Source organism: Trichogramma pretiosum, unplaced genomic scaffold, assembly GCF_000599845.2.
Source record: "Trichogramma pretiosum strain Unisexual culture from Peru unplaced genomic scaffold, Tpre_2.0 scaffold74, whole genome shotgun sequence".
In the NCBI taxonomy this organism is placed as follows: domain Eukaryota; kingdom Metazoa; phylum Arthropoda; class Insecta; order Hymenoptera; family Trichogrammatidae; genus Trichogramma; species Trichogramma pretiosum.
In genome coordinates this window covers 465,849-488,517 of record NW_019641708.1, presented here as the reverse complement: position 1 = coordinate 488,517, position 22,669 = coordinate 465,849, and the positions used below count along the sequence as shown (strand labels likewise).

Genomic DNA, 22,669 nt, shown 5'->3' with positions numbered 1-22,669 from the left:
TGACGTACACTAGATCTGCATATAATACAGGTATTATAGATATATTCACGCGTCACCGTGTCGAGAGAAAACGCGATGTCTTTTCTCCGTTTCATATACATAGAGAGATAGATCGAAGGCAGAGGGGAGGGATAGAGCTAGAGAAGCAATCGAAAGCAATTACTGGATTATTTGTCGGACGTTTGCGCGGCGAGTAGTACAACGAGAGACAGATGGATGGACAATGAGAATCGAGCGGATCGATATGGTGATGTGTAAAGACATTGCATATTATAACTATAGGTAATACGTGCACTCGGCTTTGTATTATTATATCGTTGGCTTTAGATGTACGTAAAACGCAGCTGTGCAATAACAAAAACAAAAACAACGACTACCTATACGACCGCACAGGACGCGCCGCCGCGCGGGCGGACACGGCTTTACGATTTTTCAATTATTCCGCACTTTTGCGAAACTTTTATTTATTTATTTTTTTTTACTATAGGTGCCACAATTCTCTCTCTCTCTCTCTTTCTCTAGCACTCGAAGTCCTTGTACGAGTTTTACGCGTTCGTTGTTATTGTTGCAATCGCACTTGTGCTATACTGCAGTTTTGCTATTTGCGCGCAAACTTTATACACGATTGAAAATATACACGATATATATATGCGAGTAATCCGCACCTCCGCGAGGATGTATGTATATAGAACAACGGGCAAACTTTCTCGCACGCGTATATAATACCCGTACCCGCCATGCCCGCGCCTCTGGTTTTCTTAATATCGCTTTTTGTTTTTACTCCGTACGCAGCTGCACACGAGCTCCTCTCGTTCGATCATCATTAATTTTAACGTGTACACTTTTATGCGCGAGCTAGGCTCGAAACTTTTACGGAAGAGAGCAATTATTGTCGCGCATTTATGTATATATAGCGATGCAGGCAGCGATATATTATAAGGCTGCGCGCGCTCGTCGGACTGTCTCGCGGTCGGATGTTTCGCGTGTGCGTAGAATAATGTGCTGGGTCAATGGCAACACGCGCGCATTTAGAATAATTTTTTTTTCTCCATTATTATCATTGTTATCGTGCACTGTATAACGCCATGCGCACACATGCAAAGCTGTATTAGTGCGTTATTACGCGGGGTCACTTAATAATCGACTCGAACCGCTTACAGGTGGTATTTTTCTATTCTGAAAAATTAATGCAGCCTTATAGGCCTCCGCGGTTGTATCGAAACAATACTTGAAAAAGGTACTCGACGCATAGGAATGAATTTTCATCACGGACAGCTGCACTACTGTATATATACGCGCGAATAACGATCGTGCAGTACACGCTGTTGTTTTTTTTTTTGTTATCTTTACAAGATACAGAAGTCAAGAGAGAAAGAGAAAAAAAAGAAAATCGATCTCCCCGCGCCACACTAAACCGCAGCTGTAGAGAAAACACGTCAATTGTTCGTCCTTCGTGGCATTTAGCGGCATGCATGCATGTAAGCGTGCTATATATGCAATATGCATCTATGAATGGCCGATCCCTGCACAGATGTAACTCAATTTGGCCGAACACACTGCGCCTCGAAGCAGTTTTGCAAAGAGCGAAAACAAGAGGAAAAAAAATGACTCGTGTGTCATGCTCTTTCTTTTTTTTTTGTTTTATAATAATAATCGCAATCTTGAAAGGGGAAAAAAACGTTCGTACACACGAAACAGTTTTATACTTATTCGGTCGAAAGTTCGCCTCCTGTGCTTTATCGGTGATATCAACGCGCGGCGCACATGTGCATGTGTGTGTGTGCGTGACGCAAATAGTTCAATATTCAGTACATAATATTATTGTCCGAATGTATGATATATATATCTTGCCTCGACTCTACTCGAGCTTTTTTATCTATACCTAAGCACAAACAAACAAATGGCGTGGCACGAATTATACTCCATTACGAATTCGAACTTTATAACTTTGACCGAATGAACTTTCTTTTTGTCTGAAACGTGTACACCGATACAAAGAAACCGCGGGCCGATGCACGCACGGTGCAGCGAGCGAGATTTATTTATTACTCGCGAAGAAAAAAAAAGCTCGCGAAGACACGGAATTATGCGTGTTCGCGCGAGCGTGGCGTATTATAACAAGCTCGTAATATATCGTAACGTCAAATATGTGCGGTATATAGTTGCGGGGGCCATCCGCGCGTCAGCGAAATCTGCGTCTAATATATACTACGGCGTAATACGATACGCGCATCTCTCGTCTAGCGGCTGTGCTTGCGACGATGCGCGCTCGTTATTATGCCCTAACTACTGCACCGAAGTTGGTGCGATTTTTCTGGTTGAGGCAAGGATATTTCCATCCCCCCTGAAAAACGGAGTATATACGCTCGTGACTCCGAGCTTTGCCATGCACTTATGCACCGAAAAATACCTCGAGCTATACGGACCGGCGACGAGCTATTGATTATTTCTCGACGTCGGATTCGCGTGCGATAGCGATGCAAGTATTATCGTCGTACGTATACGTAATACACGTTTCTCAATCGTATATATCATACAACGTCTTTACGTTATATATCTTACTACTATACGATTTATTTTTTATTGCATGTATACGCACTTTGGCGCGCGCTGCACGAGTCGAGCTTCGTCGAGTGCATAGAGCATACGATGATGATCGACGAGCGCGTTGGTACATACAAATTGTTTTCGAGTCTGATAGCGCACTGAGAATTGGTTCTTCTCGATGTGCTTCGAGCGCCATAGAATGATTTTTTTGATCATCGACAGAACAATGTTTAGCCATCATTAGACACTAGACACATAATGCCATTTTTTTTCAATGATATAACGATGTTGATAACTTCGAAATTTTATGCTCTGAATATAATACGAGAAAATTGCGCGAAGAGTACAGAGATCGATGCTCGTTCTGTTGTTTACACGTCGCGCGGCTTTCGTGACTTCTCTCTTTCTCTTTCGCCGTGTGCCGTTGCCCGACACGCGGTGTTTTCGCATAAATGCCTTGATTAAACGCTACGGTGGAGTACACAGTATACAGAGGGCTTACGAAAATATGATGTGAAAACAATTAAAAATATATTTGTAATGGTCGTTATTCAATTCTTCAGCGACCGAAGTATCTTGCTTTCTATGTCCAATTATCATATAATAAGAAAAAATAATAATTGTTGCACATCCAAAAGTGGTCATTTACTGGTCGAAAGCCGTCAATCACTGGTCCAAGTGCCCTACAATGTTAGGTACATCATTTTATTGAAATGAGTATATTACTGCGGTAGCAGTAATCAACTTACAGTAAAAGCATCATGGGCAAAGAAAAAAAAATTATACCAAGTAAGAACAAAATCAAAGTGAATCCGTTGCGCAAAAAAAAATTACCCTCAAGATAATATTAATCTTGCTGTTGAAGCCGTCCATCGCCGAAGCTTCACGGACTTTCAAGGTACCTGAATGAACAATCCGAGCTCGAAATCCAGGAAAATATAAAAGCGACAGGTCAGGACGTTCAACAGTTTTTACTAAAACTGAAGAGGATAAGATAGTGGACTGTATTGTAACTCGATGTGAAAAAGGGCATCCCATAACTAAAAAGCAACTGCTTGTTTGTGATTGTGAAGTTACATATGTATCCAAATAAAGACGAAAAATCCTTTCAAAAACCATTTGAGAAACATTTTTTTTACTTATGAGTTGAAAATCATTTTAATACTATTGAAATCTTGCATTTGAAGCTGAAAAAAAACCACCTTAATACATGCGCAGTATTAGGTCATCCGCAGTAATAGGTACACAGTAATGTATGCGTGTACCGCAGTAATACATGCATCCATTTTTATTTTTTACAGTACTGTTTGATATTATTGAATTATAATGAAACAATTTTTCAGTTTGGAATTGTTTCGCTGAGATCCCGAACAATAACGTGAAAAAAAAAAATTATTAGGCAAATATTTTTACAGCATTTAATATCGAAGTTTGGAAAACAACCTAAAAATTTCGCAGTAATCCCACATTTACCCTATAAGGATTTCCCCCTCTCTCACTGTAGATATTTTTTCAAAGCCTCCACTGTAAATATATATATTCTATCAGCGTGCCTGGAGCGCTGTGGTCTCTGTGAGAGAGAAATATGCTTCTAAATTTCTTTCAGTGTACTCACGAGTCAGTACACGGTAAGCCACCGGAGCAAGAACATCTTCGAATATCGAATTTATCTCAATCGAGTGAAAAAGTGAAAGTTTAATTTCGACCATATGTTCTCTACAGTTTCTATGTATAGATCGTAGCGCATTGAAAGCCAGTAGAAATTAAAACGTGGAAGAGCGACAACGTCTTCGAATATCGGAGTTATCTCATCGAGTGATTTTTTGGAAAAGGGAAAGTTCAACCATGTGCTCTGTATAGTGTCTATAAGATCGTAGTGCGTTCAAAGTCAGTACATTTCGAGGCACAGAAGTGAGAACATCTTCCAACATCGCATCGACCGCTCCTCGTGATTTTAGTGAAATTGATTTCTCGTCGCTTGAACCACCTGCTCGTTATTTCCGTACACGTTACACTGACGAAGTGTAAGAAGTAAAAAATCTCTCATTGTTTTAACCACGAGCTTACTTTACCCAGATCGCCGTTTACATATAGTCAGTACACGTAGCAACGCCAAAGTTTAAGGAAGATTGTGTCGTTTGAAGCGTGCGTGATTTTCGTGAAAAAAATATCTTCAATTATAAGTGATTGTGAATTGCGTTTGAGTGCACAAAAAAAATGAGCAACTTCGACCGTTTGAGTATCTTGAAAACATTACGAAATGATGTCAAATGGGACGTCGAACAAGAGCGATATGAATTTATCCGTCGACTCAATGGTTTCATCAGAAATTGGAGGCAAGACCTTCCTAACCTCCGAGAAATTTTTCAACCAGAAGAAATTGAGTGTCTTCTCTTGGATTCGGACAATTTGTCGGAAAAATGTATAGGAGGAGACTTCATTGAGTTTGTGGCTCGTACCGGCTACAAAGACAAGCCCAAATATGGTGAAGACGGCAAGCCACTGTTGAGTTGCACCACACCTCTACATCAAGCGACTCGGAATAATCGAAGCTACTTAATTCCTAATCTTTTCAAAATCTACGACAGATATGACGTGAACTACACCGACGAAGATGGCTTGACGCATTTCCATGCGGCCTGCTGGTATGGCTATAATGTCGACGTCGTCGAGAAATTTCTCGAGCTCGGTCAGGTTGATCCCAATCTTCTCTGGTCAAAAACAGGTGACTCACCGCTGCATTTGGCCGATCAGAGGGAAGTGATCGAATTACTACTGAGAAAAGGTTGCGATCCAAATGTGGCTAACAAGGAAGGATTGACACCTCTACATAATATTTGCCAGAAGGAAAATGCTGGTAAATTGGCGAGGATATTCTTAGAAATCAACGACGCAATTGGGCAGACAGTCCAAATCGATGTCTGCGACGAATTGGGCAATACACCTTTGCATTTTGCCGTAGCATTTCAGAATATAAAGGCAGTCCAATTACTGTTGAGAAGAGGCGCAAATCCGAATTTGGCCAATGCAGAGGGATTGACTCCGCTACAATTGATTTTCCCGAGATACCGCGGAGGGAACTTGGCAGAGATATTTTTTGATACAAGCAAAGAAGTCGGTAAACTGGTAAATGTTGATGTCCGAGACCATAAAGGCCGGACGCTGCTACAATTGGCCGTGTTAAATCTTTTGCCAAATTTGCTTTGTGTACTTTTGAAAAATGGCGTCGATCTGTCTAGCTTCGTTTTCCCCACCGAGCAAGACTTCGACGAGCACTTCGAATCATATAAACTGCACAAGTCACAAAACCAATTTATGTATTATGAACGCATAAAAAGTGGGTTTAAATTGCAAGTTATGACTGACGCTTTCGGCATCATTTATTCCTTGGGAAATCAACTGGAACGAAGCGACGCATTGACGATCATGAAATTGTTCGATAAACTGGGATTATTCGAGATGTCAGAGGATATTGACAAACGTTGGTATAGCGACGAGAATTTCGTAAGAGTAGCAAAAGAGATACGGATAAATACGACTCTATCGTTCTACGACTTCATACAATTACCACTCGACAAAGCGGCGAGAATATTCACTTATTGGCTGTATTTGATGGCGCGACAATCAGTGAGTTTTTTTTCCCTAGATGCTCACGATGCAGCTCATACGAAATTGGGCACGATACTGTTGAGACAATTTGTACAGTCCTGGGCACTGGGTTCATTTTGGAAACTCATACACTATCGACTGCCACTTGAAATCTGCCAAGTGATACTTGGAAAATTAACTAATCGAGATTTATATAATATTTGCTTGGCGGCTGCTGGCGAAAGTTATGATACGAGTGAAAATGTTGTTAACGATTATGTAACAAAAAGTAATAACCAAAGGACAAAAAATTTGTTGAGTACGGTGAAGATTAAGTGTATATTTGCTTGGCGGGTGACGCTGACTAGCATATGCTGCTGTATTTTCAATGTTTGATAATATTTAATTTAATATTGTATATAGTCCATATTAATTTCGAATAAATGAATAATAAAAATGAATTTTAATTTTTTTTTATTGATAAACACCCGATCATTCCAAATCAGTGAGCACCTCAGAAATGAAGATATTAAGTTGGAAAAAAAGGACGCTCAAATACTGGAATAAGCTCGAGTAAGGCACCTGAAATTCGCGTGTTTATAAATAATGAATTTTCGAACGGTAAAGCTTTCCGTCGTCCTCGTCATCTGAAACTCTTTGGCTAAAATCGTTGCAAAAGCTCTCTTCTGCTGCTTCGGAGCTCGCTCGAATTTATACAACATGTATACGCGCGGGGCGTAGCAGCTACATCCAGAGAGAGAGTATATTATATACAGTGAAAGACGGTGATATACACGCTGCACAAAGGTGTCGCTTACACGTGCAATATTAATGCGGAAAGAAGTACTCGAGTAAAGGTAATCTTAAATAAGTCACATTGATTCTGAGCATGACTAACACATGTCAAATCAACGAGCGTATAAAATTTAGTGTATAAATTTCTCCAATATTATCTCAATATGTAAACATACTATTTATATTTAACAAAAAAATCAATTAATTTTTTCGAGAAAAATCAAATATATCCAAATAAATTTTGTGATACCACAGTCCATATTCAGCGCGTTTCGCTCGCCCTAAATTCTGCAAGCTCTGTTTTACGTTTTACTTACGGGATCTGAATGGCCTTACTAAACTATTTATGCTATTTATCAAGTAAATTTTTGAGTACGCAGAGATCATGCCAGTAAATCGATTTAAGAAATTAATCACATAGCGTTGTATCGATGAAATTTCGAAAGGCAATCATCGTGTCGCGATGAAAAAAAAACAGATAATTTCAGCACCGAAAAAAACTCCCAATCTACATCGGGGAGTGGAAATGTGTTGATAGCCAAGCAGAGTCGTAGGTGCGCGTCTTGCACGAAGCTTCCATACTCTTTGCACTACGCACGATATAGGCCAGGGCGTATGGTATATAGTACATAGCCGCAAGTGAGTGGCACGAGTCCGGCCGTCTTTGTCACGTGCGTCTTACATTAAATTTATGTATAAACGTCGTGCGTGTGTGTCATCCCGAGAGTACTTATAGTGCACTCGCAAACACACACACACACACATACAAACACGTACATACGAGTACAATGGATTATAGAAGCAAAAAGCAAAAAAAAAAAAAAAGGGAAAAAGAGAACGCGGGTGAAGGTCGCATAAGCCAAACGTGTTGTATGTGCGCGGCCGGGGCACTTGTCGACGCTCGCGAGCAATCGATGATCAATTTGTATTATTTCTTAAAAAAAAAAAAAAAAAGAAAAAAGTCCCTCTTCTCGTGTTGCGTCGCGCGAGCTGCAGCGAAAAGATACATGCAGTAGTAGCAGCAGCAGCAGCCACCACGTCGCGACACGAAAAATTTCCTTATTATATATTCTGTGCCGCGACGACGACGCGAACAATGCGCGCGCGATATATAATATATCGGGGATCGTTTTTCAGTACACACCCCCGCGCGCGCGGGGGCGACTCGTGCACTCGTGTCCCATCCGTCTTATATAGTAAGTATTGTACGCGCGATGTCTTATACTACCCTCCTCCTCCTCTTTTTTTTTATATATATTATGCACTCGAAGGGACGCGAAATTATTGCACTGTACAGCATTTTTTTTAACTTGTACAATTGCCATTGCTGAATATAAAAGGATGCGATCGTTCAGGCACGTTCCGCAGGCTTTATAACAAGAAAACAATGGAGGGCTCGAAAGTTTTCGAGCTCAGCAGCGGCGCGAGGCTATTACGCGTACTCATTTATCGATTAAGAAAATTTCGGCGTTGAATAATTAATGGCGAGATCTAGAGTCGGCGCGGCGCGAACTCGAGCAATTACGAAATCGATGCGCTGCGAGGCGCGCATACGAAAATTTCCAGTCGAATTTATCCAACTTGATATTTAACGAGACAGTAGCGCGAGTGTATCGAAACAGCGAAAGTATCCGAGTGCAGAGATTTTTAACGGTCAAACGACGCGAGAGATAGAGCGGAGTATACAAAGAGCATCTCGAGCACAATGCGTTTCAAAAGGGCGCGAAAGACCGCGGCAAGGTCGCGCCCCCGCGCGCGCATCGTCACTTGAACAAAAGCAGCTTTAAGCTAGCCGACGGTACACGCTATATTTAAGAATTTTCGCATTAAACACACACACACGAGTCCGTCTGCTGCTAAAACTTCGCTCTCTCGGCGCGAGAGACGATCGTAAAGGCATCGTAAACAATGGAAGCGAATCCTCACCGCCTGCGATATTGCGGATTCGAAAAGATTATAAAAGCTCCGAAAAAGAAAGCTTCAGACCACGCGAATTCTTGTCTCTATACAGTTGTGAATCGCATCGCGTGGCGGGGGTAGAGATAGAGAGAGAGAGCGTGTATATATGTAAGCGAGGATAATTTCATTGATTTCGGAAATGATGGCCCACCCACGCAAGAAATATACGATTTATTATCGTCTCCCTCTCTATATACAGTGGCATGACGAGCGATTGATGAAATTGATTAATAAATAATGTAAATATAGATCACGACGATTCTATTTTCGAAAAAATAAAAAGAACAACTGCGTTCGTGACCGATTACAAAAAAAAACTGATGAACGTTTAACATCTCTCTCGTGTAACGATCGGTCACTTCGCGATAAACGACGGCTCTCGAAGTGAAGATATGAGACGATCGAAGATATTCTCTCTCTCTCTGTCAAGATCGCGTTTGCACTAACTTAAGCTCAATTGTTTCCAATCAATTATCTCGGAATTATCTTTTGACCTACTTGCATTAAAAACCATTACATGTTTATTCGGTTATGTGAGAGAAAAATAACAACACACATACTCGTGCATCGATTCTCTCTCTCTCAGGGGGAAAAAGATTACGTGCCTCGATGGAGACGTAAAGCTGCATTATGCACTAAGCGCTTAATTGAATCTGCAAAAAGCTTCGATGTTATATATTGCGCCTCGCGAGTGTGCACCGACGATTATAATGAGCACGCGAGATCGAGCGAGAGAGAGAGAACGCTTAAATTTAGAAATAATCGCGCGCGAGTAATGCCAAGGATTTTATTCTTAGTCGCAGTTATCTCGAAGCGCTTTGGCTATTTAGTCAAGTTCGAGAGCTCTCCGATCGTTAATTAATGCGCCTAATAGCCGCTACAGCAGACGTATACGTTATTGTATGTATGCGTATACAGATATAGACGTCGGCTCTCTCGCGCGCTCCAAGAAATCGAATGTCAAGTTCTGCGTTTAGATTCTAACAAACCTATTGCTGTGGCTGAACCATTTTTTGATCACTGTATGTTGAATGCTGAAAAAAATATGTCATCCTTGTATTTCAGATTAAAACTGCGAATTTCCTTAGATAAAAGAGCATTAGATTAATCTGGGAAAAATCGTAGTTAATCCGAAATACAAGGATGACATATTTTTTTCAGCATTCAACATACAGTGATCAGTAAATGATTCAAGCACAGTAATAGGTGCACCTACCCTATTAGGGTGTGCCGCCAAATTTTGCCGTGCTCTGCTGCGTGATTTTTCCATTGATTTTAGTACAGGGACAATTGTGAGATTTGATGCTTCGCTATATAGTTATAGTTATTTGAACAAAAAAAATTAATCTAAATATTTAATCAAAACGTAGCCTTTCATCGAAGTATTACGGTCAGAAACTCAAGAATAAAATACGATCGAAAGTGATAATTGGTGTAGAAATATCTCGGGAAATTTTTACACATCTTTTGGTATGTCAAGAACTCCTGTTATTTTCAAAACCTTGCATTTACTTATACAATTATTTTTAATTTGCCACTTGCAGATTTACAGCTAGAGGTACTCGCCATCTAACGGTAGAGACTGATTTCAACTATGGTCGAATTTTCATACTTTCTTGAATTGTTTGTACGGATAATGTAAAAAAAACAAATCGATGTTAATACATCAATTATCAACAAATATTTCATGCAAAAAAGTACCTTTAATAAAATTCAGTATTGAAGTTACTTTAATTTATTTAACAATGTCTTTATTAATCGACCGATTTGAGAAAGAGAGAGAGAGATAAAGTACCCAGAGCACAGCCAAAAATCTGAAAACGAAAAAATGTCAAGCAGCATCGTAATTACCCAAGAACTGCCGCGTTGTTGAGATTCTCGAGGAGCAGCGGGGGTGGCGAGCGTATGGTCACTTGATGACTGCCGCCCGGTATGAATTGCACCTGCTCGTCGCCGTTGTAACGCGATCCGGCCCCGGTGAGATTCTTCAGATCCGCCATCCTCCTCGCGCCTCAAGGCTCTTCCCTGCAACAGTGAAATAAAGGAAAAGGATAAATTTTAAACTCGACGTTTTGTTATTACTAAATTCCTGCCAGCTGCGATAATTAAATTTACTATTTTTTTTTTAAATTAATGTTATGTTGTAAATACGCGAGCTTTGTTCATAAATACAATAGTAGGTAAAATTACTGCATATTCGTTAAATTAAAATACAATATACATAAAACGTAATTCGACACTGATGAATTGTTCAAGTCGAGCGCGAATCAGTCATGTTCGTGACAATTTAATAATAAATCAGCTCGTGTCGATTCGGATCACAAAAGACAAATCAATGAAGAAAAAGGAAATGAAAAAAAAAAGAGTTCGCGAAACAAAGAAATGAGCTGTCCGGTTTGGAAAATTTCAAATGCCATCTATATAAATGCATCACGGGGCTTTGTACGCAACAATGCAGTGGCCACATGCGAGCGTATTGTGCGGCATTAGCGAGAACCAAGTGCGACCTTTAATTCATTGAATTCGGTCGAATGGAGCACAGTGAAAGTAGAAATTTTTTTTTGTCAAACACACATTTTTTTCGGTAATCGGTATCGGAGGATCTCGCTCTCTCTCTCTCTAAGCTCGGTTTGTTTTTTTGGGTCACCGGTGTAGTGAAGTCGCGGGAAATTTACATACAGATATGATGCAGAGATCGCATTGAGCGTATCCATGGCGCGCGATTGTCCCGTATCTTTCCCAGATTTTTTTTTCCAGTAGAGTATTAGAAAAATACGCGCGTCAATAAAAGAATTATGTATTCCGAGAAGCTGTATACTTTTATTAACGCTGTCGCAATAATTGTACGTATTTTTTTGTGTGATCGAGTCGTTATACGATATTGAACGACAAGAAAAGAAATTAGAAATATCTCACTCCTCCCCTGGCGAGAGAGTCGACGTATAGAAAAAAAAATACTATATAATACTTGAAAATCGGACTCGGTGTATCGAAAGTATGTCAACAAACGGCGCGCATTTATTATACACAAGACAACTAATCTATTTTCGTCATGTTTTCAGGCTAGACCATAGTGGTTAAACTAGTTTTTGTTGCATCTTTCGATTGTCGCGGTTGCAATTTTTTTTACCTTTCAATGCCTATAGCGATACTACTATAAAAAACTAGTCGTATTTTTTTCAAAAGTTAGTCGGGATCTACGAATGAATATATTCGATGAAAAAAATAAAATATCGTTAGGAAAAAGGACTCCCTTTTAGTATTAGCCAAATATCGGTGGCAGGCTCGAGCCAAAAGAAACATTCAAATGCACTTTTCAATGCGTTACTCTTTCCGCTCCAAATTTCGCTTTTACGCAATGAATTAATTGTTCAAAAGCCACCATGAAATATTGGCACACACACACAACTCGGCACGTATTATATACGCAAAATTATATAGTTAGCCGAAGGAATTCTTTGCTATTACAGTCTCGTTCTCTGCGAACGATCTCTGCAGCAGCAGCAGCAGCAGCAGAGACAAATAACACGTGCACGAGGCTACATATATACGTTGTAAAGGCCGCAGTGCACACGCAGTAGTTTCCATTGTGCATTTTACCGCAAATTAGAAATGATTCACGCGTGTGTGTGCGTATAAATTAATCGAATTCTAAAAAAGTACATAGCCGTTGATCGCGTGGCACTGGCTTAGAATTAGTGCATAAAAAGAGTGAGAAAATCCGAGCAGCGATAATGGAGCTCTAATTACATTATCGCACTTGAAGAGAAAAAAAACGAAACCAAACAATCGTGTATGAGGTTTTTTTTCTCTCTCTTTCACTCTGCGCAAATTATCAAAACAAATATTGACTTATTGTTTTTCACACAGCGGCACTATCATCGTTATTATCGTTACACGCGAAGAGCTGCAGTCACGCGTGTTATCGCGTTTATATATATGTCCAACACGTTTCAGAAATGTGTGTATCATCGCGTACGAGCCGTCCGTGGAATCGAGTTTCTTTCAAGAGGCCAAGTGCACGATGATGGCAGCTGCACGTATACACACAAGTTTTTTTTCTCGATACTGTGGGAAATCACAGAGCTCGCGGATTTAAGAGAGAGAGAGAAAGAAAATAAGTGAATGAGAAAGAGATTTTGATCAAATTTACTCTCTTGAAACTCGCGAAGTATACATGGTACATATACCGAAGAAAACAAATAAATAAAAGCTCGATCGGAATAATTCATACGATCGTTGGAGCTCCGCGTGCGTGCAGCGGGGTTTTAATTTATTCCGTGGTTCTGCGGTGCGCGCGCTTTTATACACGCACACGATGCAGTATAATCGTGGAAAAAGAAAATAATCAAACAGACATCAGCTGCTCGGAAAGCAAAATTATCGAGGTTCGAAAAATGTATGAAAATAAGCTCGAATTATACGAGCTGCTGCTGCTGCGCGTGTCCCTACGCACGCGGCGGAAACGAGTCGAGAAAACGGAGCCGCGCTCCGATGAGATGTTACCGTACATAATTGCTAATATCGGTTTGCGTCGCAGCGCACGTTACGTTCTCTGTAGTACATAAAGAGGAGGCCATGATACACGAAAGAATTGAACTTAATATCGCAGCGATGAATACACTCGTTATGATATGCTATACGGGATGGGGGATTTAATAGTTGAGCGCCGCCCGCGGTCTTATCAGCGAATTGTCAACGACTGACACACGGAACACGTGTATACGTCGAAGCGCGCGCGAACGAACAAACAGACAGTGGCAGTTATGTGTGTATACAGAAGAAGAAGCAGAAGACGAGACGAAGAAAAAAAATTCATCTATATATAGATAGATAAATGTGAGGCACGTTTTTTTAACGAGGATGAATCAGTCACGCGTGCGTGACCGGTAGCGCGATATAATAATATAATTATAATAATTATGCGTTTAGCCGCGAGATATAGTATGCACAAAAGCATCGCGATAATGAGCGCGAGGTAAATGCAACCTTTCGCACTTGGAGCGATTTTTGAGAGATATACCGATGTTTAGCTACGAACACCACGATTGAGACGATCGGCCGATGACAATTGGTATACGGTCGAAGAGGCCGAATACGAACTGAAGTGACAACAGTGAATTTTCATGGAAAAACTCAAAGAACCATAAATAACATGATCAGTAATCTAAATGTCAAATTCACTTTAAATATCGGAGTAAAATTGTAAGGTACATTATGTGCAAGCTCGAATCTATCAACCGAACTTTTGTATCGTCGAGCTGTCGTACGTATACAGCACTCGATAATAGGTAAAAGTTTCTCTCTCTCTCTCTCTCTATTCTGCAGACGTTTTATCGCGCGATCCGCATCTATGCTGTATAAATTGCCGCAGCAGTAGCAACAGCAGCCGAGTCAACTGTACGATCACCAATGCCACACAATACATACACAAAATAACGTATTGTGGCTTTTTTCCGGAGAAGAAAAGTCGCTTCGAGATAGCTTCGTTTCGTTGCTATATAGCCTGCAGATATACGTGTGCGTGCATAGAGTTATACTCACGCACCATAGACGCGAGTAAAAGTGTATTATATTATAACTATATACCATATACTCGAGGGCGCTCGCTGTGCAGTGCGCGTATCTACTGCTGCATACTCACAAAGACCAGTGTGCAGCTCCTCTCTCTCTCTGTTTATGCACTGTGTAGCATGGTGTGTGTGTGTGTGTGTGTGTGTATGTTCATGCAGCAAGCAGAGAAAGAAAGACGAGTGCAACGCACGAGAGAACGTCCTGTGCAGTGCACTGCCACTGACACTGCTCACACAAACACACACACACATGAGCGTTGAATTGCAACGTGCGCGCGCGCACCAGCACCAGCAGGCCAGCACACCGCGTTGCTGCTAACTCTGTTATTATTGCCATGCTATACGCTGTATATACTCCGAACGCACGATTCGAACGCGCGAAAGGAGAAGAAGAATATTTTCATCCTGACAGTTCGAGGCACGACTCGGGACAAAGAGCCGAGTCGAGTCAACGATTCCGAGAAGGACTCCGAGTCGGGGGAAAAATGAATTTTCGTCCTCCTTAATCCTTATCGGCTCTTTATGTACGAAAAAAAGCAGCGCGTGTATAGTAATGCGAATTGGCGCGCCTGTATATACCGTACAGTTTATATCGTGAAAGTATACTACACACAGAATATAACAACGATCTCGCTCGCTCGCGAGCCTAGTCAATTATCAATGCCTTTGAACAAAGGCTATTAGCTGCTGCTGCTGCCGAGCAGCGTACGATATATACACAATCCTTTTTTGTATACTTTACTACTAAACACTACGTAGTATATACTGTACAGGCATGGATATACTCACAAGGTAAACGACTGTTTTATAGATCTCTGTTGCGAACTTGTCTATCTATCTATCTATTCTCTGTGCGCCGAGCGTCAACTCCAAAGACGAGTCATCGGTGCGTCGCTCCTTGTACACTCCGTAAATTTTTATTAAATCTCTCTTGTACTTTTGTTTTCGTTCACAACAGCGCACTACACAGTACACACTCCGAACTCCGTGTTCAATGTGTCCGCACGAGCAGCGGCTTTCTGTGCTCCCTGCGTATACTTCACGTTTGGTATATCTGTATGTGTACGAGAGAACAGCTGAGAGCTGTCACACAGTCGCTGCTGCACACATACCGTCAGCACGACGACACTCGCTATTGCCACCAAAAAACTCCTAAATATAATACACTTATCGAACGTATAAACTAGTAGTAAGTAGGCTCTCGAAGGTGCTTATACGAGCTTTTCGACGAATGACAGTTGCTGCTGTCGCTCGCTTCTACACTTAAAATTGACGAATTAAATGATAATTGCACTGGGGGGGTTTTGCCCTGTATGTACGTGTATCGCTGCGGTACACACTTTGTTTGTCGTGAAAACACTGTGCACTACGCTACGCTGCTTAACGTTGCAATTTTCCAACGATGATAACGCTTCTTTATCGCACCGCAGCATGTATAAACACCGTCTGTGTGTATACAATTTTCTTTATTGTTATAATATAAAAGAATGTATATTATTGGCTGTATTGCACTTTTCTGGCAGTAATCGAGCTTTTTTGTTGGTTTTTTTACGACGAGAAGCGACTTGAGGCCGACGTGTAATTAATTAACTTGAGTTTCTCGTTGTTGTCAAACGGTTAGAAACAATCTATACAAATATATGCTCGAAAAAAGCTCGTGGAACTCAAAAAACTCTCAACGAACTGCATGACACTCCATCGTCGTCGTCGAAGCAACCGAGAGGGGGTGTGAAAATGAGGGCGGACACTCACACACACACATAGACACAAACACTGCACACTGCACACACACACACACACGAAAAAGGCGCAGCGCACCAGATAGATATACGCAAGGTATATATTAGCTGTATCAACTGTAGTGTGGCGCGCACCGGAGAAGAGCCAAGTAAATATATGCTCTTCTGTGTATGTGTGTATCTGTCTGTTGTTATATACCCAAGCAAAAACACACTATTGTATATAATGTTGTTGTCGCGCGTGTACGCGACGAGTCTTCGTCGACGACTGACTGCTGAACCGAACTCGTCGGGGGGCTACGACTCGGCCGCGGCGCGCAGCTACTAGCTTATACTCTCGGCAGCGGCGGCGGCGAGTCAAGCTCGACTCTGCACTGCTGCTGCTTTTCTTGTGCACAACATACTACTCGCGCCGTCCGCTGCTACTGTGTGTAGCGTGATATATAGAGAAAAGAAGCAGGGCCGTATCGACGTTGTGGGCTTTCTCGCTCGCGCGCTGCGTTGTCTATATCATTATAGCTATACTTATACTGCACCGCAGTGTGTGTAACGGAGAAAATTTATTGCCTATATTATAATTTGCACCGGCGATTATCGCCTTTTTTCGCTCTTTCTTTCTTTCTTTCTTATTATCTGGAAAATGAAAGAAACAATTATCGACGAAAGCTTCTGACTCATGGACCGTTAGGTATATAGTCGCGATCTGCGCCGAGCTAACTGACACATCGTCGAACAGCTGCAATTTGCCTTACCGGATTCATTCGTGAATTCGGATGTCGATAAAAAGAAAGTATACGATATTCGTAGAAAAGAAGAGAAAAATGTCATCTCTGCGGTCTGTGACAAGTTCTATTCGTCGAACTCGATCGCGATTGACTTTTTCAACCGATAAAATAAAACCATATTATTCGCTTCAAAATCTTCAAATGCGCGCTGCGCAGTCATCGCTCGAAAGCACATTCATCTTTATACGATAAGAAAAATAAGAAGAATAACGAAGATGAAAAAACAATCGTATTTTTCGACAGCCGATCCGCGCGTGAAAAGTTTTATTACTCATAATAACGAGACGCGTATCTCTGAATCTCTCGCTCTCTCTCTCTCTCTCTCTCTGACGTGCACGTGTACGTGAACAACAATTACGCACATCCTATAACCGACGCGACGATACATAATATGAAATATGCGCGCAACGGCAAAAAGAGGAAGACCATCAATTTGCCGATCGTCGATTCTCGAAGTCGCGCGCGCCCGAGAAGTGACTTTGTTACTTTTGTCGGGTCGTATATTATAAAACTTTGCGCATCCGTATAATACTAAGCGTAATCGTTCCAAAAAGAAGATTCGATGCTCTTCCTGACGTACATTTAATGCATTACGTTTCCTCAAAAGAGCGCCTATAATAGACAATTAATCGTTAACGTTATATCAGCACGCACGACGCTGACTTCAACTTATAACTTTTTTTCCTCTCACCTTCTCTCTCGTCTCGTTTTCGAGATGACGTCAGAGAGACATATTGCAGTCAGTGATCAGAGGCTGGCCAAAAAAAAAAGTCGCGATTCTCGCGTGCTCACCGTTCCTCGGGACAAATTTTTTCGAGTAAACAGCCCGCCGCAACCGTGTGCGCTCGCAAAAGCTGCCTCGTCATGGATCGTTATAAAATATCCTCGATCGAGAAATATTAGCTCCTATCCGCGCTAATAACGTACAATTAATCGTTCGAATCGTGCGGTAGTGTATACGTCAAGCGCGATTTCTCGTAAAATCATGATTCGACCAAAAAATTAGCCACGACGATGCATCACATTTTTTCTTTCTTTCTTCGTGTGCAACGACGACGACGATTGCGATTATCGCCGTATATGTATGCTGTGTGTGTATTAGTGCAGCGTCCTGTGTTTTCCGCGAGCCGCGCGCGAATAACAGGAAATATAATGTGCGTATACACGTTCGGTGCTTAGTTTTGATACGCGAGAACACATCGCAGAGAGAGAGGCGAGAGAGAAAAATGTGCGTCTCTTTATCCAGAAACGATAGCAGCAGATGACGCGTATTGAGGTTTTCTCCGCGCGACGTAATTTTGGGGGAAATTGTGTCTCCCCGCGCGATCCTGTATACAGTATGTAAAAGTAGGTGGAAGATATAGACGAGAAAAAAAATAGCTACACGTACACTGGCGTAGCCGAGGTTTAGTCGAGTGCACGAAGTATACGTATAGCTTTCTCCAAACGTCGATATGGGCCTTGAAGCACGAGATGCCGATTATAGGTGCGATTTATAAACGCACGTCGCGTGTAGAGATCGCCACGCGGCTTTTCCTCCGAAAATTGTCCGTACACGAGCTCATTGTCTGTAGATACACTTGGTCGAGGCTACCGCCGCTTTACACGTACAATATATAGAATATATGCATGCATAAACGCGGCGCGGAGAAAGGATCGGATATATCATGTACACAGGAGGCACGAGGTTCTCGATCGCTGCTACTACTCACGCTGCTGCGGAATGTTGTGAAAATTTGCGGAAAAAGCGGCAATCACGGCCGTCGTCGAGCGAGCGCTCGCAAGGATGTATAACGCGATGCTTGGCTCAACGCGAGTCGCTAGTTCGCAAAGATTACTTTACTTGTTCGATTGAAATAAGATATTCTTGTCTATAAACGCGTAATTGTTCTTACTTGTACTTGTATCCTCGTAAGTGCACTTGCGGGAGTGACTTTTCGGGGGGCGTGCGACACCTGGCGGCCGATCTCGAAGCTGATGATGGACAGCCAGGTGGGCGAGAATGACAATGTTTTTGATTCGACCGAGTTCTTTGTACCGATTGCCTCGTAATTTGCCCTAGACCTCGTGCTCTCGGAGATTTGTACTCCAGGGAACGTCCATAATATAGGTCGACTGCTCGATGTGCCTAAAATCCAAAAGGATTTACAATGGTATGTATAAAGATTGAAGTGGCACGTCGATGGGCGCTACTTGTCATAGAACAGCTTCGACGTTACACGTATGTCTAACGTCGCTGAAAGCTCGAGAGCTTGCAGACATCATCGGCGAGACCGTAACGAGTGTTTGGAATTAGATGAGCGACTATGATGGAAATTTATATGTCTTCTTCTAGTCGAAAGTGTTTAATACAAAATTAGATACTCATATGCAACTTATCGTTTATTTATCTTTTACGCTTTATTTATTTTTCTCTTCGAAGTTAAAATAATCTTTCTTGAATCGAGATGTATAATATCGTTGAATGTTAAGCAGATGCAAAATTACCAAATGTAGTAAGATTTTTAATCGTCGACTCGATTGAACTTTGATTAAAAACTAATCGTAAATAAAAGGGAAAAAATAAATCACTGTCATTAAAATAAAAAAAAAGATACTTGTAAGTTTCGAATTTTATGAGAAAGAAATATATAGTGTGGACATTTCACACGTTCCTGTAGATGCCGATCATTTTGAACGAATACCATCCTGATTTGGATCGATTTGCTTGCTCCGAAAAAGAAAATATTCTAACGGATTTGGAGCAAAAAAATTCAAATATTTCTCAATTTCAACGATTTTACGGAGAACATAACTTTTACCAAAGTAAATTGTATTTTATTTTTTCTAAAATTTCATGTTCTAAGGAGTATATGATATACTGTGTATCGAGCAAGTACCAATGACTAAGACTCTAGGCCTATCTCTCGTATACTACTGCTGATTTATGTATGTGCATGGAGGATATAGTTTGTAGCTCAGTCCAAGTCAACGGCAAAGAGGACGATTGATTCAAGGCGAGACGATTGCAGTTACACGCGAATTTTCACGGCGTGTCCTTTGTTTTTTGCCGTTTTATTAGCTTCGAATTCTCTTTTTGAACTGTCGCGATGAACTTGACAGATAAGCGAGTGACGACTTGGTTCGTAAACGTGACTGACATCGCGACGAAGTTGGAAAAATTGTTTTTGCCGCGAAGTATTTACACCCGCGGACGCGAAAAAAACGTATTCCAGTTCACGCAGTTTATGCAAGAAAACGACGTATGTAACGAGGATAAATAAGCCTCGAAACGATTTGTAACAATATGAAATACTGCCGACTGGTACACTCGGTGCGCTCGTACTCGGTATATAACTACTACTACTACTACTATGTATTTCATACACACACACACAGCTCGAGAAAATGATACGTACGCAGTTGCCAAAATATCGTCTTTTCCTCGAGCTGTGCAGCTAGCAGCAAATAGCATCTTCGGTCACACACATGTATTTATGTACGCGAGCCTATACGATCGCGCTAGGAAAACTCTACTACTATATACACTCGTTTCAGGACGCGTGTACCCAACGAGCGCGGGTCGATACTCTTGAATTTGCGCTCCGCTCTGAGGTACCACTATATATACCGCGCGCATATAGTGTACATATACAAGCGAGCGAGGATGAGTGCACTATAATAGCACAGCAGCAGCAGCAGCAGCAGAAGTGCGCAGAGTACGTTCCAAGTGCATCGGCACTCGCGCGTGCCGAGCTGCGGGTACAGGCGTACCCAGCCGAGAAAGAGTGGAGTGCACCCGCACTTTTGCTACAGAGAGACAGAGAGAGAGAGATATTATATTGCTCGAAGCGCGAGGACATCAGCTGCTGCTGCCTTCGAGTGCAAATAGAGAAAGAGATACATGTGTGTTGTAAGTACTTGTAACTTTGCTGAATGAAGCTGCTGCTACTGCTGCTGCTGCGGGCTTTGTTTCGCGGCTATACTTGAGAAATCGAAGATTTTGGAGAGATGCGAGCTGTATCGAGGACTGGAAGAAATTACGAAGAAAGTAGCAATCCTCGTTTGTACGGGCGATACAAGTATCTAATTTTGGGTTTAAATGTATCACAACGTGTGTATTAGAGAAGGTCGCAGCCACTTCATTATCATTAAGCATCATCAAGAATTATTATATTAATAAATTCATCGATAAATGCGAACCTTCAAAATCTCTCTTCTCTTCTCGTTCTCTCTGTTATACAGATTGTTACCCAGTTTCATAATGCAGAGATGGATAATAAAAAAAACTACCTACGTGATAATATTAATTTCTCGACCCCGTAATACAATTAACAACAACAACAACTACAAAAAATACCATAGCACCAATTGGTCGTATTACCGAGGCTATACATAAGTACACGTTATAACTCGTCTCTGTATAAAGGACAATACGATATATCGTCAATTCGAGAGATTGAATCAGTAACCGATGATGATGATGACGACGATGATGCGCCACGTGAATCACGAGTATAATCGCGTTTCGTAACTTTATTATATACGAAGACGGCTCGCTATGTAGCTTTGTCTTTTCGAAAGAAGAAGAAAGGCGGCTCGTTTGAGATGATTTCTTTGCTTGCGAACGAAATTTTCAGTGATTTAAAATCCTAGCGTATATACACTTTTTGTAACGATCGCGCGGTGCACGTGTACCCATGCACGACTCCGAGAAGCCCGCAGTGCGCTACGCAGCTCGAGCCAACAAAGAAATACGTATAGTACCATTATTAGTCGGATTTCGAGGAAAAAAAACCATGAATGGCATTTAATCGGGCTTACTGCGGTGCAATATTTTTTCCAATTTTCAGGATTTTTCCAACGGACGAGTAAACACGATTCGTGCATTCAACAAAAATTCGAGCTCGTCAATTTGCGCGTACGCGATCGCGCGGGCAATTTCGTTAAACGAGCTAGCTTCGACGTCAATTAAAAGCGTTGCGTGTACATACATACGCCTATTTAGTTATTATAGTCGCAGAAAAATAAACCAGTACACACGACACAGGCGTACTTCCACGCGCAAAGATTATTATATACGCGCGAGTTCGGATCTCTCTCTGTATATGCAACGGCTCTCCGTCTCTGTCTATCGTCGAGAGTTCGAAGCCCCATGACGCCAAGTGCAGCTGCACTCGCCTCGACTCAAGTGATGATGATGATTTCATCGCTGACGTTCGAAACTCGCGAGGCGAAGGAAACGCCGCGTGCTCCAACATATAATAAACGGGTTGAGTATACGCTATGTTTCTTTTTGGATTTTTCTTTTGTTATGCAAATTTGCCGTTAATTTTATCGGGAAAAATTCGAGCGCGGCGCTCAACGGAAACGTTTGCGTAATTGCGCGCCGCGCGGGACAAAGTCAAAAATATCAATTTTCGCATATGACTAATGAAAATGCCGAGAGCTGTGTAACGTACACTTTTTTTTGAAACTATGCACAAAACGATGCTTCGTGTGTCGCGTAATTTGTCTGATTATTGCGTAAGTGCCGAAATTCGGTGGGAATTGAATTTCACCCAGAAACACGAAAGAAAGCTCTATATATAAACGCTTGGCAATCGTCCCAGCGACAGTAGCAGCAGCTGCAGCTAGAAAAGTAAAAAGACACTCGCCGCGGAGCCGCAACTATCCGCTTCGAAGCGGAACAGTTCAACTTCTT

The 22,669-nt window shown here is 41.6% G+C and overlaps 1 protein-coding gene across 2 annotated transcripts in view; it reads right to left on the bottom strand.

Annotated features, from left to right (window-relative positions):
- Window positions 1-16,456, bottom strand: part of LOC106659576 (ATP-binding cassette sub-family G member 4) — a 34,909-nt gene extending 18,453 nt beyond the window's left edge. For both annotated transcript variants that reach the window (XM_014382177.2, XM_014382178.2), the window contains exons 1-2: window positions 15,252-16,456; window positions 10,741-10,914 (exon numbers count right to left, since the gene is read on the bottom strand). In XM_014382177.2, coding sequence (XP_014237663.1) covers window positions 10,741-10,889 — 149 coding nt within the window. In that variant the 5' untranslated portion in view covers window positions 10,890-10,914; window positions 15,252-16,456. The remainder of the gene's footprint in view (window positions 1-10,740; window positions 10,915-15,251) is intronic.
- Between the last annotated feature and the right edge of the window lie 6,213 nt (window positions 16,457-22,669).